A 19,941-nucleotide genomic window follows, 5' to 3' on the forward strand; every position below is an offset into this window, starting at 1 on the left:
ATGCATCTCTGAGGTGGTGTTTTCGAAAATGTATTTCCGAAATAATTTTTTTTAAGTAAAAATAAGGTGTTTTCGGAGATGCATTTCCGAAATCACTCTTTTTTTTAACTTCGGAGATGCATTTCCTTTTTTTTTACTCCTCCATTTTACTTCTCAATGGCTTTAACAATTACCCGTAATCGATGAGAATTCACTTTTGTTAGCGAGACCTAGAAGGCTAGAACAATTTTATGTTAAATTTGCAAAAACCCCGCATCAATTCTTGAACAAAATCTTATTTCATGGTGGTAGAAATCAATAATGGCAAATCAAAAGAAATATAAATTGTTAAGTCCTTTACACTACAGAATTTGATGCAGTGTTCTTATTTATAATCAAACTGAATTAACAGCATTCATTATCATTGAAACTGAAAAATGCTAGAGCAAATCATACAGTTTTTGACAGAAACTATCAACACATGAAGATTCTAAATTTTCGCTAAGTAGGAGGTTTCTTATTTTTGCATGATTTGTTCTTACTTCTCTTCCAATCTCATTCTCATCATCCATCACATTCTTCACAGCTTCACACACACTTTCTTTTGTAAACAATCCATCTTCGTCACCTTTCTCAACTTCCACACCAAGTCTCAACTTTCTACTCATCACTCTTGCATTCATGATATGATCAGAGCCGGCACGTGGTAACAAAACCAACTGGCACTTGTTAACAAGTCCCTCGGTTATAGAAGCAGCTCCACAGTGTGTTATGAAACATCCAACAGAAGGGTGTTCTAAAATCAGTTGTTGTTGAATCCAACTTCCATAAACAATTCCTTTTCCTTTAACTCTTTCATTGAACCCTTCAGGTAAAGCTTCTTCAATAGACTCAAATCCATTAGGTGGTTTAAGTGCGGCAAGAAACGGAAAACCTGTTAACTCAAGACCAAGCAACAGCTCTTGAAACTGATTTAGTTCTAACGGTCCTTCACTTCCATATGCACAGAAAATAACAGATTCATGTTTGAATCCCTTAAGCCATGATTCCCATTTTTCCTCCAAATCCGTATTTGATGGCTCGGGTAATAGAGGACCTGAAAGAAGAACAGGTTTTCCAAAAACAGTTTGAAGATAATCAGTATATAAACCATCGATTTCTCTGCAACCTTTGAATGCAACTGCATCCGAAAATTCGGTGCCTATGTCAACGCGATCGTATAATAAAACACCGCTGCCAAATTCTAGCTTCCTTGCGGAAGCTAGGAATCGAAGTTCGTGTGAATGAAGCTTGATATATGAATCAGGGAACTCTGAAGGTGGTTTCATGAGATCAACTTGAGTTAACTCTTTTCCTCGGCTTTTTCTCGGTATATTTCCAAGGTAAGCGGTTGATATTGGATTCCATATCAAGTATTGAAGACTTTTGATACCATGTTTATGAGTCAAATTCGGTAGCCAATATTGAAAATCAAAGAAAACAATTTGTGGATTTAGTTCCTCTAGAAGAAGTTCAATTTGTTTATCAGTTCGGTCCATGGCTGTAGCAATAAGAGGGAATAAAGAAAAGGGTACATCAGAAGTAGTTTCAGCATTATGAGGAAGGCCATCAACATGAGGAACATTGAGAGGGAAAAATGTTATAAGATTTGGATAAAGGTTGAGATGAAGTAACTTGTTGAGTGTGTTTTTAGGAATGAAGAATGAGATTCTGTGTCCTCTTTTGGCTAGTTTGTTGGAGAGATGAAGGTATGGAGTTAAGTGCCCCATAGCAAACCATGGAAACATTGCTATGTGCAAAGAAGCTGCTGAATCCATTGTTGCTACTGAATGGAATAAACTAGGGAGACATATATAATACAAGTGGAAGTTAATTAAGTTCAAATTGTGTACATTGTGAAAAAGACAAATTGAATGTTACAAAATATGCCGCCTATTTGATTCCACTACTCAGCTGTTGGCATGCATGAAAATATTCTGAAATTATTATTTATAAATATTTTTTTAGAGTATAATTTAAAAAAATTATGACACTCTCTTTTATTTAAGTATGTGTTACACCCATAAAAAAGGAAGTAAGATAAAATATTGAACACATTTGCTGGTGCTAGCCTATATAGTGTAGAATACTATTATAAAAACAAAAACGCAACAATTATATGCTGAGTGGTGGTGACAACTTTCGGTAGAATATATTTTCGTAGACTAGTTTGGTGTAGGGATGGCAACGGGGCGGGTCGGGGACGGTTATTATCTCCTCCAAATTCAAACCCGAATCTCAAAACAATCTCCGTTCCCCGCCCCAAACCCAAACGGGATGAAGAATTAAAACCCAAACCCGATCCAAATGGATTCGGGTTGGGTTCGGATATCCCCGCTCCACCATCATCCATTTAGTAAATCTATTTTTTTAATAGAAATATTTACTTTTTCCAAAATTAAATTACTTTATAAATAATAAAATGAAATAATTTCAAAAAAAATCATATATACATTTTAAATGTTTTAAATAATAAATTTAAATCAAAATATCAAAACTTTGGCTATGTATTTACTATTCTAAATTATCAAAAATATATATTAATATATATAATGAAATAAACGGGGCGGGTTCGGGGACGGATTTGGGGTGGGTACTAGTGTCCCCATTACCCGATTCGACCCCATATTTTGTAATCGGAAAAACCCAAACCCAGTCAAAACGGGTTTTCCCCGTCAACTTCGGGGCGGGTTCGGGTGGGTACCCGCTGGTATGGGTTTTGTTGCCGTTTGGTGGAGTATTAAATGGATATTAAATAGACATAAAATAAAAAAGCAATTTGAAAACCTTATCAAAAAACAGAAAATCTTATGTCCAGGATTTGTTTGATTAAAAAACTAATTAGTACAACTCTTTTCATTAACTTGATATTAAATAGACATAAAATAAAAAAGCAATTTGAAAACCTTATAAAAAAACAGAAAGTCTGTATGTCGCTTCTTCACAAAGTAATTTTTTTTAATAATCTTCATTTCAAATCCATAAAGATGAGAATGGGAGTATAATTAATCAAGAGTTAATCTTATCTACGAAATATTTCTAAATTCAATGTCCTTTTTGGAATTTCGGTTGGGTCGGTCTCCCATTTTTCTCTGACTTATTGATTTTGATCGGTTGACAATAATTCTAGCAGTATGAGCTCTAACCTGAATCCTATTATGTGGATTTCCATGACATACAAAACAATTGCAAAGACCCTATATTGTGATTGCATAACAAGTGAGATGCAAATGTAACATAAATTAGGTCTCAACAAAAATACATAAACCTCAACAATCATAAAATCTGTAACATCTCAACATTTTGTTACAAAAATTGTATGACATAACAAAGACAAAACAACATTTTATTCCCTGATTTAAACAAAGGGACAAATATATAAATCCCAACAATCATAAAATCTGTATAAAATCATCTCAATATTTATGATTCTGGTAAAAGAGGAGAAAAGAATGAAGACAGAATGTATATAAAGTCTCTACACTGCACTACTTCTTTCCCGCGCCATTTTTCAACTCATCTTGCACCCAATTGTTGAGTTGACTATGACACGATAACGCGTCCTTAATAGCAGTAACAGTTTCTGTAATGATCTCATAGATAGTTTGAACAGATTCAGGAGGGATACTTGTAATAATGCTAGCTTTGTCAATCAGATTAAAAGATATAGTAAGAAGACTTTCGTTACTAGCAGTACTATTTCCCTTATCACCTTTTTTGGGTAACCCTCCCGGAATTATAGCGAACCCCGAAGGAAATGCAATTACATTGTCCGGGTTGGATCCTTTCGCGAGATGAATCAATGCTGATTCGTCTAGCGGAGCATAAATCACATAGGAAGCTGCTTCGTCTGCGTAACTCTCTTGCAGGTAAAAGATTTCAGTCTTGTCCTCGGAGTTCTATCATTGACAAGTGAAAAAAAGGTTAAATTTTAATGGTAAAGAGCTTCTTCACTTTGTAATTTGAATGGTAAATAAGAGAAATTAAGCTTACACTTGCTCGCAGCAAAGAAACGCGATTCTCTAGATGTTCGCCGACGGTCATGCATGCGAATTGTTGAATTGAAAGGGATTGTGAAAGTATATCCCACTACAAAAAATAATAATAACTAAAATTGTACTAACATTGTGCTATATTGATTGATTTGTTTAGTTTTTTTGGTCATACCTTGTTTCTGGATTTCTCGTGGCGAAGGAAGTTGAATAATCGATTCGGGGAGATATTAAGCCAAATAGTAGTACTAAAAACGATCGTTGTTCCAACGGGATTACTTGAAGTACCAGGCATATTATTCGGAATCATAACTCTAATATCGGTTGAACCGGGAAATGGAGCGAGTCGCATCCATGGATTGGTAGTTGTTGCGCTAAGATTTGCGCAAAATTTTCTCATCATTCTATCAGCCAGTTTCAATAAACTAGCCCTTCCCCTTTGAGGTATAAAAACTGTTTGTATCAAAAAAAGAAACTAGTGTAACAAATGAAAGCAAGTAACATGATTTGTTAAGTTAAATAAAAAGACTTAAAACAAACATTCTATGATGGTAAAAGTGACACATGTGAGGTGTGACTTTTAATTATATCATTTTCTCAATTCCCAAATTATTATCATCAATGTGTTAGCGTCGTGTCTGGTATAAGTGTTTGTGTCAGTTTTTTATAATTACAAAGGAACTGTTTGGAAGAATCCAAGTTCAAAACAAGAAAAATAATCTTACCCTTCCCATCTGAATAAAATTGTGTAGCCTCAAGTGTTTTAGACCAGTCAAAGTGTCGAACAATGGAAGCTAGCCACCGCGTTGCACCAAAAGACAAACCAGAGGTAACTAATGGCTTGAAAAGATCATTCAATTGGCTATGATCAGCTTCCACATGCTCCACCCATGTAACCTAAATTGAATACAACATCAAACCAATTTTTAAGTACTAATAACAAATATTCAATAGTACTTATGCTTGAACTAAATAAGTATCAATATACTTTGCTTATAATTGAGATTGAAATGAGTATATGTATATAACCTTAGAGCATCCATTAGGCATTCCTTTGATCAAACAACCGGAAGGTCTTCTTCGAAAATTGTTAGATGGATAAGGGAAAATATCCTCCAAAGATACATCAACAACAACCCAGTCGTTCGGAGAGAATTGTTTGCAGTATCTTGCAAAACAACACTCTCGAGTCGGTACAACAGGACTAGGCAAATGAAATTCCGCATTCAGCTACAATATACAATACAATTAAATTAAATGTGAATATTAACACCTATGTTGAAATCTTCATAAATATCAGAAATTATTGTATGCTAAGGTATTGTTGGAGGAAAATCACACTGATTGCAACTCAACTCTTAATTGTTGGAAGAAAATGTCTTAATGATATTATATGCTAAGATATTATGCAACTCAATCCAATAATTGTTGGAGGAAAATCTCATTGATTGCAATGCATTAATTCATAGAATCAAATCATTATGATAAAAAACTTACCACATGCAATTTCCCATCATAGCTTCCTTCTACACTATTCATAAAGCTTCCAAGAATCGTAGCTCTTGAAACAATTTTGTGAAATGTCATCCACCATTGATTCTAATCAATAGCAAAATAAAAATATTTCAAAGAGAGATACTATCGTTAATTGTTGATTGCACTATACTAAAATCAAAAATTAAAAAATAACATGATTGAAGGAGAAAAAACCCTACCACATTCATAAGTAATTCAACAATGTCTAACGGACCGGCGTTAATTATTGATGTATCTCGGGAAGCTTCCATCCGTAAACCTTGTACGGAATTTTCATTTGACGTTGAATTGATTGGATTTCCGTACAAATCAAAGCTAGGTAAAGCTTGAAATTCTCCGACCTCAGCCAATTTAACAATATCCATTAACGCCGCATCAACACGGCCAGAATATTTCAAATATTCAATATTGTTAAGAATTTCATATCGATCTGGTTTATGTTGATGCCATAAAGGTTTACCTCTAATTCCGATATTACACAATTCATTCATAGCTGAATTAGCGCGATCGAAGATTCTAATACTGACGGGCTCGGCGAACATTGAAACGCCGAGAAGAAGATCACTTGCTCGTTGCATGTTGAGTGACGGGGTTTCGGCACAAAGCTCAAAATTCTTAACCCTAAAATTTTGTTTGTATTATATTATAATAAAGTAACAATAGACAATCATTTGATAAATAAATAAAATAAATAAATACTCAATCTTTTGACCATATACATCATTAGTTTATATATTTAAATTAAGCCGGAAACAGGAATAGTGAAGCAGAGGGATTAGGCATGAAAGGTTTATTAACTAAAAAAGTTAAGAAACTATGAGTATTATGGACTTAAAATTTTAACAATTAGTCGAAATTTGGTTTCTTGATGCTGATGATTGGAATAGAAAACTTCTACTAGAGTTTTATTTGTTGATTAAGAGGAAAGAAGAGAAGCATTCAGAAGAGAGAAAGTTTTGCGTGGAGGATATTATGAAATTTCAGTTAGAGTGTAATGTAACAACTTCATATACTCCCTATTTTGTAGTTGTGACTAGAAATATTCTATTCTAATCTTTAGAATGAAAAACCAGGTTTAAGATTAGGGTTTAGAGGGTAAGTTTATTCTGGTTTAAATGTGGAAAAATAAATATAGATTCTATTTTATTATTATTTAATCATAATAAATATTTTGTGAGATTCTTTTTGCCATGTTTTAAATTGTGAAAATTTTTTAGAAAGTGTTTTCGTTAGAGGTTTTTATAGTACCAGCTCAATCATTTGACCTACATCAAAATAAAAATAACTCAATTATTTGGCAATGTATATTTGTTCATATATATTTAATTAATTTACTTTAATGAAGGAAAAATTATAGCTGAATATTTGTATTAACATTCAAAATAACAACGATTTTTTTATAAAGATAAGACTCAGACCATATAGTTAAATAAAGTTAAATGAATTTTTGCTATTGATGAAAAATATCTTCTAAAACATTCTTTTATAGTAGTCCTCAAAATTTATGGGTGTACAAATCCGATCCAAAAAAATAAAACAAATTATTCCAAAAAAACTCAAAATCACAAAGAAAAAATCTAATATTTTTTATTGTTTGGCAAAAATCGCTTCAAATTGAAGAAGACTGAATCCATATATTTTAATATTTATTTGTTTTTATTAGTATGTTATATCACATCAATTTATTTTTCTTTAATGTTTAATTTGATTTAGTATTATTTATTACATCAATTTATTTTTCTTTAATATTTAATTTGATTTAGTATTATTTATTAGTTCATTTATCTATTTATTTTTAAATATTTCTTAAACGTAATCTATTGTTTTGTAATTTTAATTTTTAATATATTATATTTGGATATGACTTTAAATTTATTATTTATAGTATTTTATAATATTAATATTAATTAAAAAAGATATAGTTAATAATTTTGATATCCAAAAATCAATTTAAATTAAATCATCCAAAATTTGATGAATTGATTTTTTTTTTTAATTACTCATCAAATCTATTTTGACTCATATGGATATTATTTGTTTTATCGAATCCTTATTTAAGTTTTTTTTGGGGATAAAGTGACGGTGTGCATAAAATCTATTGGATTAATGGGATAAAGTGTGAGAAATAGGTGGTTTAGGGGAGTGGAGGATAAGACAGTTTAATTTACTTTGGTGAAGATTGCATGTTGAACGGGATGATTTCCGATATAAGGTTTTAGTAACAAAATATGAAGTAACAAGGTGTCAGTGTGATGAAGAGACTTGTCTAGAGTAAAGGAAGGGTCGAAGGGACGAGATGATTCCAGACCGATGTTAAATGACCATTTATGTAGTTTACGCTCAAGGTTTCGTAGTCTATATGAATTGACAAAAGATGAAGATTACTGTTTATTTCAATTTTAAAAAAATGAATTTTTTCTTTTTATTTTTAAAAATAAATTTTTTTAAAATATTACAAATTTTTTTAAATTTATTTTTTCTAAAATGAAACACTAATTTTGACATTATATAACATAAATATATATTATTGAAGATCAAAATTTAGTTAAAATCACAATTTTTTCAAAAAGTTGTATTTCAAAAATGATTTTTATGAAATTTTGATATTCAATTTTTTTCCCATAAATAGATGAAATACCTGAAATTATATTTTAAGAATAATTATTAAAACAAAAATTTCTTTGTAAAATTTTTTTCCATTAAATTATAGACCTGTTTGTTTCAGCTTTAAAAAAATAAGTTTTTTCTTTGTATTTTTGAAAATAGATTTTCCAAAATATTATAAGTTTTTTTATATTCGTTTCTTCTAAAATGAAACACTAATTTTGACATCTTAGAACATAAATATAGTTAATTGAAGACCAAAACTTTGACAAAATCGCAATTTTTTCAAAAAGTTGTATTTCAAAAATGATTTTTATGAAAATCTATTTGAAATAGTTTCAAAATTAAGTGATTTTTTGAAATTTTGATATCCAATTTTTTTTCCATAAATAAATATTTAAAATCACATTTTAAAAATAATTATTCAAACAAAATTTTCAATTGAAGCTTTTATAAAAAATTTCTAAATTTACGTAACACTATAAAAATTATTTTAAAAAAAAAAAACCAAAACAAACGACCATAAGTTAGAGTTACTCTAAGGATCTAGGTATGTGGCGGAGGAGACTTTTCCCTTGGAAGGAGCTGGTGCTGGTGATGGGGTTAGAGTGCTGTTCTTTGTTGGATAATGTTGTTTTGCAAGATAATATTATTGATCGTAGAGAGTGAGCTGTAGATTGAGATGCTACTCATTTGGAACACAAAATCACTGACATTTGAAATATCTCATCAACAATAAAATTCTTACTAAAGACAAATAAAATTCCTACTAAAGACAATATGTAGCGAAACATTTATTCCTTTAGTGCCAATTTTTTGGCCAAATATAGAGCAGTTGGGCTGAAAATGAGTCGAATCGAGTCGAACTCGTCTCAGATCAGTTTGACTCGTTAAAAATTAGCCGAGTTCGATTTTGAGTTCGAGTTCATGGCGAACTTTATTTTCAGCTCAAACTCGACTCATTAAGAATTGGCCGAGTTTGAGTTCGAGTTTATCTCGAACATTTTTTTCAGGTCAAACTCGACTTGTTAGAAGTTCACGAACATCTCGATTCAGCTCGTTATGTTTATCTTGTTAGGTTCAACTCACTTATTTTACGGACTTAAAAGTAATTTTTTAAAATCTATTTTTTTTACATATATATTTGACATTTTAAATTAATATTTTTTAAATAAAAAATATAGAAATAAAATAAAAGTTATAAGATTGGAATTTATAAGATGTTAATTTTATTTATATAATTATTTGTATAAATATTTTGCTCACTAGAGAATATAAATTATCAATTAAAACTATTATATTAAAATAAAATATGATACTAAGATTTAGAGCAAATATTTAAACCTACTCTTAAAGATAATATAATTTATCTCATATATAATCGAGTTGACTCATGAACCTAACGAGTCGAACTATGTATAGTTCAAGTTCAGCTCATTTAGTTAACGAACTTAATTTTTAGCTCATACTCAGCTCATTTGGTTCATGAACCTAGTTCAACGATTTAATTTTCGAATCGAGTTTCGAGCTATTTTCGAGTTAGTTTGATTCATTGCCAGCCCTATAGAGCAGTGTCGTGTAGTGGCATAGGATTCTCAAAACAAAAGCAATTCTAGCACAAGAGCCGTAGAACCTTTTCTTAAACCCATAGAAGTAAAGGGTTTTCAGCTCATAGCGGAAGGCCCTGGCTCAAAAGGAAGAGTTAGCTTCCGGGAGGAATTTATCCCCCAAAAGGTGCTCAGCACATCTACAGTCCTTTCCACAATCCCTCTGCATATCTGGCATAGCATCTCCCGCCCCCCAAAAGCGGGAGCCTGAACTACATTAGCAACGACATCAGCGCTCTTGCCCTTCAACTTTTAGTAAGGAGGCTTGTAATTATTTCACCCTTTCATGCATAATTAGTAGATGATCCATAAATTTTTGTTGAGGAAATTAAAAGAGTAATTTTTTGGTTGATATAATTAACCATAATTTGTAGTGAATCCAAAACATGAGAATTATTATTTGCATAATAGTTAAGAAAATATTGCTAGCTAATATTACGTACCTAATTAACAATGAAATCTACTACTGCTAGAGACCTTTTCATTAAGTAATATTAGTTTCTTAGCAAACAGGGACGACCCAACACATCTTGAAGTCTGAAATAAAATTTAAAATTAACAGAGGGAGAGAACATATTAGTTAGGCATAATAGCTGAATGCAGTGTTACTTTTAAGAAGCATTGCGAATGTCATTGGACCAACTCCTCCAGAAAAAGGTATAACTGCATAGGCAACTTTTATGGCTTCTTCATAACAAACATCTCCGGCCCGAGAGCTACTTTGATCCTGTCACAAGAATCACACAAAAGTGCAATGGTTAAGCAATCTTCCTATCAAAATATATACATCAAATATGAAATTTGTTCACCTAAAAGATGGAACAAAAAGTATACAATAACAAGACCTTGAAATAAATCTACTCACATCTACTGGGTTGATTCTAACATCGATAATAATTGCACCCCATTTTATCCAGCTTCCCCCCTAACCATGTTTGGTTGCCCAACAGCAGAGATGATGATATCTGCTTGTTTTGTGATATCTTCTGGGCTACTTCCTCACATGGCAAGTTGACCAATATTCAATGGGTAAAAATATCTTACATCTTTCTGATTCTAACTTCAACAACAAAATCGTTAGGTTATGGCTTATATAGTTATAGTTTAGGTAACAGTAAACCAAGCTACAAGCATAATTTATTGTTGAGGATCAATGAGATAAGGCATTAGAACGTATTTTTTACGTGGAAGGCATTCCTCACCTTTCAAGTAGATTTTGTCGGGTTGAATTAGACGCAACCAAAATTATAATACGGGATCAAAGTCTATCCAAAAACAGCTGGGCCACTCATTATCGACCCACTAGGGTCACACTATATGTCTAGTCCAGGGTGTGAACGTGTGTGTCTTGAGAGTACAATATTGAAAGAGATTGCTTAAAAAAGTGTTTTTATATGGGAGACGGAGACATCTCTCACCTTACAAATGTGTTTTGTCGGGTTGATTTAGACCTAACGCAAATTCTAATAGTCGTTTCTTAAATGATGAATGATTGCTGTAAAAATACATATAAGCTAATTATGGGCTGAATGAGTGTAGTAATATTCTTTCTGAACGAATCTAACAAATACATATACTTACAACGGAAGGAAGCTAAATTGGAATAGACCATGTTTCCCTGCATTCATTCTTCACTGCATTTACGCATTCGATATAATCGGGATTGTTAGATCAATATCAGACGGTTCAAATTTTAAATCAATATTTTTTTAGTTTTAAAATATATTAAAAACTACATTAAATCTAAAGCGTCTGATCTTGATCCAACGACTGCGGATGGACGGAATCTGTGAATTTGACCAAATAGTAACAGCTGGGAATCTAATTTCAATTGGTACCCCTCAAGATTAGCAAAACTACTAGCAACTACACCACATATGCAATCTACCAGAGAACAAAGGAGAGAGAAAAAAATTATAACTATAACTATAACTAACAGCTCCAAAAAGGAAATGAAGTTAGAGGTCTCGAAACATACAGATGGTAAAGGCAGTTGAACAAGAATCCCATGAACCGAATGATATCATTGTAGCCTAAAATATACTTCAAAACTGCCTCTTCTGTGGAATTTTTTGGCAAATTGATTTCAAAAGAATTTATTCCAACAGATTCACAAGCCCCCTTCTTGTTGGCACATAAGTTGCAAAGTCCTTTCTGATCTCCAACAAGGATAACAACTAACCAGAGTCGTCTTGAGTTTTTGAGGCTCTTGTAAATTGGCCAAGGTCCAATCATGACAAAACAATTAGAGCTCCTATTTAACCATTTTTTAACAATAACAAAGATTTTATGAGGCCTTTTTTAAATACGGTTTAACCCGTGACAAATTTTAGGCCTATACAGTAGTTTGTCATGTACGCCTTCAAAGATGGCTCTACAGCTGTCCCTGGGATTACACCCACGGCTTCTTTCATCTTGGAAACTTCACGGCTACTATCTCATCTCTGATTTGCTTTGCCTCTGATTTTCCATCAATCACCTTAACAGAATACTCGGTGGCACTATCCACTGCATACAGTCAACACAGAAACATATAATCATAGGTAACAAAACCTTTTCCTAGTCAATAGTATGCAGAGGAAAAATGCATAAGTATGAACATGAAATGTAAATACAGGCACTTAAAAAAATCTGATATAGGGGCTAACTCATGAACCTACAATCTCAAACTAAGAAGCGATTACAACCAGTTAACAATAATCTAATGGCTAAAAGAACAAAATAACCTTTCAAGAAACTAATAATCCCTTTCATCCACAACTAATATTAATATGTTGACTCCTACTTCTTAAGAATGTCTCAAAGTTGGGACAAATTATCATAGTATTAAATCTAATAGGAAGTTCATTCAGACAAACAACATTTTAAAGCAACTGCAACCACAGCCACAGTGACATAGATGCATGTAGTATCCCAAAAACTCATCAAAGCACTCAGTAAATTGGTTGGAGCAACGTGGACGGGATGGGGGCAGCGGAGGAGGAAATTGGTGGTGGATGAAGGAGAAGAGTGGCAAGAGTGGAAGAAGAAGAAGAAGCCGTTATCATGTAATAACTCAGTAATAATCTACATGCTTGGCTTTGTTGTGCAATGTTGATAGGTGGCAGAGAAGCGATCGCGGCGGTGCGGAGCAGAACTGTCTATAGCCACTAAGGGTGCAGGTGCGGCGCGTGTGGTTTGTTAAGGAGGAGACAAACTCCGGCCCCATAAAGCCTAAACTTAATTAAATAGGGAAATTTCTTTATTCACCTCCCTATGGGTCACCTCAGCGAAAACTCCAACATGTCCTGCTTTCGGAGATGTATCTCCGAAGTATTTTTTTTTTTAATTTTTCCAGATTTTTGAAGTGTATTTCCAAAAAAAATCTTAAAAATTAAAATTTTGATTAATTCTGATATGATATGCATCTTCGAAAAACAAAAAAAAAATTAAAAATTTCAAAAATTAAAAATTAAAAATTTTGGGATATTAATTAATTACATATCATAAATTATCAAATTTATGATAATGAATAATAATAATTATATATTTTGATATAATTTATGAGTTATGAATAATAATTATTATATATTTCTATTCTGATTTATATTTTAAAATCTAAAATAATTTTAATTAAAATAATTAAAATAATTTCAATTATTAAAATGTAGTTATGAATAATTTCAATTCATGTTTCTAGTGTTGATAATGATATTGAAAGAGATCAAGTAAGACTAATTATAATAATAATAATAATAATAATAATAATAATAATAATGATAAAAAAATTATTTTTCATAATGAATAATGATAAAAAAAAAATATTTTTCATAATTAAAAATGAATTATAATTTTTTATTTAGTTTAAAAAAATTAAAAAAAAGATTTTGTCTTAATTTTATTTAATGAATAAATTTTATATTTAATTCTATATAATTCAAAATTTACTTATGAAATTAAAATGTTTTTAATTTATATAAGTTAGTAAAATAATTTTTAACTTTAAAATTGTTTAGAAAATTTTGATTCACCTTGATTTTATACCAATTAATTGTATTGATTCACTTTGATTTTAATTTTTTAATAATTATTGAATTCTTTCGAAAGTGTATATCCGAAACATTTCAAGACCAATTTGATCTTGAAATATTTCGGATATGCATCTCCGAACCTCTTCAAAAAAAGGGGTGTTTTCGGAAATGTATCTCCGAAAAAACCTTTTTTTAGTGTTTTCGGAAGTGCATTTCCGAAATAAGACAAATTTAATAAAAAAAACGTTTCGGAAATGCATTTCCGAAGTTAGGGGTATTTTAAGTTTTCGTCAGAGATGACAAAGAAGACATGGGTGGATAAAGAAATTTTCTTAAATAGTACGTTGGTTTTTGACTATCTTAAACTTCAAAAAATATATATATATTTTTAAACCTTAACCTTCTCAGAGAGTCTCACGAAATTTCTTTTTATTTTTAGAATTCTGAAATTCATCTTCGAATGCACTATTTTTTTTTAGAGATATTTTCTATTTTTCTAAGCGAAAACAGATATTTTCGGAGTTCCATTTTTAAAATATCTTAATATTTGATTTTGGGATTTTTTTTTTTTAATATATTTTTAAAATAATCCAATATTTAATAAAAAAATTAAAATAAAAGTGTATCAATTATATTAATTATATATTTAATTGTACTAATCAAGATATATAATTAAATATATATCATTTTAATTCAATAGTTATTTTTTTAAATTCAAATACAATATTTATATTATTAATTGAATAATTAATTATTCTTTTTTTTTTGTATGAGTTCGTTAAAAAAATGTCTAAGTGGGAGACATCACAAATTCTTTTTAATAGATGGATGCAAAAACATCAATATAGGCGATTATTATACATTTAACTTTTTTTAGTATTATAGTGAATATTAAATTTAATTTAAATTGTATTTATTTATATAATTATATAAATCAATTGATAATTAAATTATATAATTATATAATTAAATACAAAAGAATATTAAAATACAAGATAATTAAATTTTTTTACATAATTTATAATAATTAATTATTCAACTAATAATATAATATTGTATTTGAATTTTTTTTTAAAAATTATTGAATTAAAATGGCATATATTTAATTATATATCTTGATTAATACACTTTGATTTTAATTTTGTAATAAATATTGAATTATTTCGGAAATCCATCTCCAAGACCAACTATTGGAATCCATCTCTGAAAACACATTGATTTGAGGTGTGTTTGAAAATACACTTCTAAAGGATATTTTCGAGTTCTCAGGGGTTTTCCCCAACCCTACAAGGTGCACAAGGAAGTTCTAAAAAAAAGAGTTGCTATTTCGATTCATATATATTAACCACACCACCGCGAAAAGTTTTTAATATTTTTAATGTTCAGAGTTACATCTTCGGACGCACATTTTTACACACAATTTAATGAAATTATTGAAAACCCTTGTCATGTTTAAATTTGGTTCAAAGATGTATCTCTGTAACCCCTCTTAGTTCATTAATCTGTTATTTTTCGAAAATGCATCTCCAAAATATGATATATTAGTTCAAAAGAGCAACATGTAAAAACAATGGCATAATGGAAAACCAACATAAATAACATCAAAATAAACATTACATAAATTTAACATTTCATGTCATTATAAACAGGTTCATTACAAAATGGAGTCTTTTCCAATAAGTACAAACTTCATTCCTACGTATTGGTTTTTCAAGCTCCATCTTCTTTGAAATTAACCAAGCACATGGAAGACCAAAAGTTTTCCAAAGTGTACATCCTTACATTGAGTTATATGAACATGTTTTATACGCTCGCTTGGCTTCATGAAAAATAAAACTCAATATCGGCCGAGATACGTTACTAACTAACTGTGAATAAAGGATGTTGTCTTTGAATCGGTGTTCTAACACAGTAATTCTCTGACCAAAAGATATATGTATCTCATTATGTTGGTTTCGAAGCATTTGGTTCACGGCGTCACAATCTCGACAAAAATCACATTTACTGTTTCCCAACCAATTTTCAGTTTATTATGTGCATATTTAACTTTTTTTTATTCCAAAAATACAAAACCAATTGAGTAAGTCATCTCCCTAGAAGTGACACCAACAATTTCTAAGATTGGTAGTCTATTCTTGTTTGTTTTGTATGTTGAGTTAATGAGCACTTACAGAAAAGTTGTTGAACAACTTCTCTAAGTCAGGATGACTCCAAAATATATCTCGAACGCTAACTTTATCATCACAAACTTTGTACCTCAAAACATAGTTTCCATTTTTCAAAAGCTTCAACAACTGTTGCATTTCAGATCTTGGTCCTCTTACCGCCTTGTTGTCTCGAGCACGCATGTTGCATGTTTGTTTGATATTTGAGATATTTATAGGTCTTTTCCATTTCAAAGATGTGAGTATGTTTTTCGGCACCGCCATGTTTAATGTCATGTCTGAAACAAGATATTTCTCCTCTAAAACAAGGCGACATCCAATGGGATAGAATGCTAGCTTGTCAGTCTAGGCATGATAATGTATACCGGAAATGACATTAAATTTCCATGTCTTATACGCCATATGGTATCTGCGCAATTTAAATGGAAATTCACATTTTCTCGATCATGTGTCATCTTTTTTAAACTTCATAATCCTTGGTTAGTACGTGCCACTTCTTTCGCATATCATTATTACAAATGCTTGTCTTGTATCCGAACCATTATCACACCTTCCAATTACAACGTCAAATCTCATTTGTCTAGCCTCTCCATGGGACCATTGTAGCATATGTTCACCAACAATAAACACTTCTTTATTTGTAGATTGTGCACGAGCATCTACCTTGACAACAATTGGTTAAGCACCCAGTTTAACATCATCATTCACTTCATCTGATTGAACATCAACATTCACTTCATCAAGTTTAACATCATGCTTGACTTGGATCAGTTTAACATCCACGCCTACAATAGCTTTGGGAAACATATTCGGATGCACCATATCTATTACCACCAATAATAGAAAAATAGTGTGAAAACTCAAACTATCAGGACAATCCAAAGATGCACATCCAGACCACCACTTTGTCCGGAGATGTATCTCCGGACTAAACGTTCATTTTTAAGCTAAAAACTAAGATTAATGCAAGTAATAGGGGACGAAATGAATGATCTTTACCTGCAATTCCAACTTGTTTTACAAGAATGATGTTTTGATGTTAAAAAGTTGATTGAGAATTAGAGAAAGGTTTTGTAATGATTTCTTGTTTTAGCATGAAGATGAAGATCATGCAATGCAGTATTTTATCACCTTTTCTTGCTGGGCATTTTTGGAGATGCATCTTCAGAAATATAACTGAGTTGTTAGTTAAATTAGTTGAGTGAATATCAAAACCCCATAAACGAGTGTAATGGGGTATTTTGGAGATGCATATTCGGATACACCTAAACAATATATGGAGATGCATCTCCAGGCCATATTTTTTGAAATTGGGGTGAAACTCATAAAAGAGAATATTTGTGTGATTTTATGTGTGTTTAGAGATGCGTCTCCAGACGTATGAATGGAAATTCGGATTTTCAAAGGTGTAGAATGCTCATATAAGGTTGGAGAAAGCATTTCCTTAAAAAGGGGATTGCTTTTTCCAACCTCCCTTATTAGTGCATAGCCACCTTTATAAAACTTGAACTTATTCTTGGAAAATACGGAAGTTAATATTCGGATGGCCCCAAAACACACCAAAACACTTTGTAAGTCAATTACCTCATTTTTCCCAAAATATAATATGGAAGTTAACATCAGTATTTATGGAGGATGAGTTCGTAGATTAACTTCTGCAATAGTCCTTTAACACATTTTGAATTCAAAAAGTGTGTTTATTTTAGAACTATCGGTGGATAATACAAAACTTCTGTATTAACCCTCATGACACTAAATTTTTCTCCTGGGCAATATTTATGTTAAGATTTTGACGTACAATCAAAATATCATCAATATATGTAATCAAATCATATAAGATACAATCAAAATACCATAAATAATTAAACTAAATCATACACAAATGTAATTCAATCAAAATACCATATATTAATTCAATAAAAATGCAAATCATATATTATTCACGAAATACAACAAGTCAATAATGTTATTCCAACTGATGTTAACCATTATCGTATCTCGCGAAGCTTCGATTTGTAAAACATGTACAAAATTTTCCTTTGACATTGAATTGATCTTATTTTCATATGAATCAAATTTAGGTAAAGGTTAAAGTTCTTCGACCTCGGCCAATTTAACAATATCCATTAGCGTTGCAACGACCCGACCAAAATATTTCAAATGTTCAATATCGTTAAGAGTTTCAGATCGATCTGATTTATGTTAAAGGTATAATGGTTTACCTATAATTCCGATATTCCATGATTCATTCATAGCAGAACATGCACTATAAATGATTTTAATACTAATTGGCTCAACAAACATTAAGATGTTGAGAAGAAGATCATTTGCTCGTTGCATGTTGAGAGACGGTGTTTCGGCACAAAGTTCAAAATTCCTAACCTTAAGATTTTGTTTGTATATTATTAATAAGTATCAATAGTCAATCATTTTTATAAGTTTTAAAAATTTAAGGTCAAATTAAAATTTTGAAAAATAGGGACCATGTTGCAATTTTAAAAATTTAAAGACCAAATTGTAATTTTTGAAAATTATTAAGGACCTGTTTTCAAATTTTCGAAAACTTTAAGGGTCAATTTTTAAAATTTGGAAAATACGTGATCCAACTTGCAAAATTTAAAATAATAATATATAATTGACACTCACATTTTATGGAGTTTCCGAGAAATTTTAAATTATTTGATTTTAGGTGTCAAAATCATTAAATTTAGCTTGGACAAATTACGTAATATATATTTCCATCATTTTAACGATCCTTTCTATTTTTTTTTATTCAAACATTAAAAAAATTTCTATATCATTTTAAATTTCTTTAAAACATTATATTCTCTCTTTAAAATATTTCATCCAAACACATTTTTAATCTATAATTTATGTTGTAAAAACAAACAAAAAATGATTTCTTTTGTTTTTGTGAAAACAAGTTATATGTTATAAGAAACTCTTGAGATTTTTAGAACATAACCGATCTCTAAAAAATGACTTTTTTGTGACACTCAAAATTTATCATTGAAAGCCAATATTTCATACGTAAATGTTATTAGGATTTTGAGTGACACTCATCGTTGACTTCAAGTATAAGAGGCGTGGTGTTATGCTATATTGAAATTCACAATAGGTTTTTAGGTAGGTCTGACAATTTAGCTATAGTTACTACGACTGTCATTATATGCTAGGTTAATATTCAAATTCTTGAAAATATATCTACAGTTTTTTTCCAAGTATATGTGTTACTATAACTTCAATAAATAATCTTTTAATTTACAATATTTTTAAAAAAAATTATATTAAAATAAAATTACTTACTAAAAATATTTTACGAAAGCTAAATATATAGAATTAAATATTTATGCCACTTTATACTAAATTCAAATATTTTAACACAATAAATTTTATTACATTTAAATTAATCAGAACTATTTACAAAAGAATTTTTGTTTTTTACAACAGAAAACTCAACGTATTTCTTTCAACACATGATATTCAATACAAGGACTTATCAAATGGATAACATTACGCCTAACTCAAGAATTGGTCGTATTCGCAAGGAAATGGACAACCAAATTTACTTGACGTGTAATAAGCTTCACCTCAAAGTTGGAAAAAATATGTAATAAACTTTTAATAGACATAATAATCAAACTAAACTTAGAGCCACCCCTGTGGTTGGAGTGGATGGCTTGAACCACCTTGTTGAGAGACGCTTTTGAAAATAAAGGAATCAAGGTTGTGAGAATTGGATTAAATTCTACTGGGTCGAAAAGTAGCTTCTAGATCGATTTATGCATGTCGTCGAAGTATGTTCACATACTGGTGTTGAAGACCTACTACATATTGTAGTCGAAGTGTGTTCTATTATGTGGGGTCGAAATGCTAGGGTTGTTAATATTTCGAATTGGGTCTGTTTGTAATGTCCAATTGTATAAGTTAGCTTGTACCCTAAGTTAGCTTGTAATGGGTATTTGTGAAAATGTCCATTAGTTTAGTATGTTTAGGTTTATTATAAATA

General features: G+C 30.6%; 2 protein-coding genes and 1 pseudogene across 2 annotated transcripts; all 3 read right to left on the bottom strand.

The window, feature by feature from the left end:
- Nucleotides 1-322: 322 nt before the first annotated feature.
- LOC131647953 (cyanidin 3-O-galactoside 2''-O-xylosyltransferase FGGT1-like) lies at nt 323-1,822 on the bottom strand. Its single transcript, XM_058917763.1, has one exon. The coding sequence runs from the start codon at nt 1,794-1,796 to the stop codon at nt 420-422; it is 1,377 nt and encodes a 458-aa protein (XP_058773746.1). The 5' UTR covers nt 1,797-1,822; the 3' UTR covers nt 323-419.
- Nucleotides 1,823-3,506: 1,684 nt separating this feature from the next.
- On the bottom strand, nt 3,507-6,124 carry LOC131651085 (homeobox-leucine zipper protein PROTODERMAL FACTOR 2-like). Its single transcript, XM_058920757.1, has 7 exons — nt 5,726-6,124; nt 5,508-5,609; nt 5,040-5,240; nt 4,736-4,907; nt 4,186-4,463; nt 4,012-4,107; nt 3,507-3,917 (listed from the first exon to the last, which is right to left on the bottom strand). Exons 1-7 carry the CDS (start codon nt 6,122-6,124, stop codon nt 3,507-3,509), a joined length of 1,659 nt encoding a protein of 552 aa, XP_058776740.1.
- Nucleotides 6,125-10,337: 4,213 nt separating this feature from the next.
- Nucleotides 10,338-16,754, bottom strand: LOC131651086 (bifunctional protein FolD 4, chloroplastic-like; annotated as a pseudogene).
- Nucleotides 16,755-19,941: the final 3,187 nt, after the last annotated feature.

This window comes from Vicia villosa, linkage group LG2 (genome assembly GCF_029867415.1).
Source record: "Vicia villosa cultivar HV-30 ecotype Madison, WI linkage group LG2, Vvil1.0, whole genome shotgun sequence".
Classification (NCBI taxonomy): domain Eukaryota; kingdom Viridiplantae; phylum Streptophyta; class Magnoliopsida; order Fabales; family Fabaceae; genus Vicia; species Vicia villosa.

What these genes read in the sequence shown, in the direction of transcription:
- LOC131647953 (XM_058917763.1), bottom strand. Translation starts at nt 1,796, where the DNA reads ATGGATTCAGCAGCTTCTTTGCACATAGCAATGTTTCCATGGTTTGCT.
- LOC131651085 (XM_058920757.1), bottom strand. Translation starts at nt 6,124, where the DNA reads ATGCAACGAGCAAGTGATCTTCTTCTCGGCGTTTCAATGTTCGCCGAG. An exon ending in ATGATGGGAAATTGCATGTG is followed by an intron (nt 5,241 to 5,507) that starts GTAAGTTTTTTA and finishes TGTATATTGTAG; the next exon opens with CTGAATGCGGAATTTCATTT. An exon ending in ATTTTATTCAGATGGGAAGG is followed by an intron (nt 4,464 to 4,735) that starts GTAAGATTATTT and finishes TGATACAAACAG; the next exon opens with TTTTTATACCTCAAAGGGGA.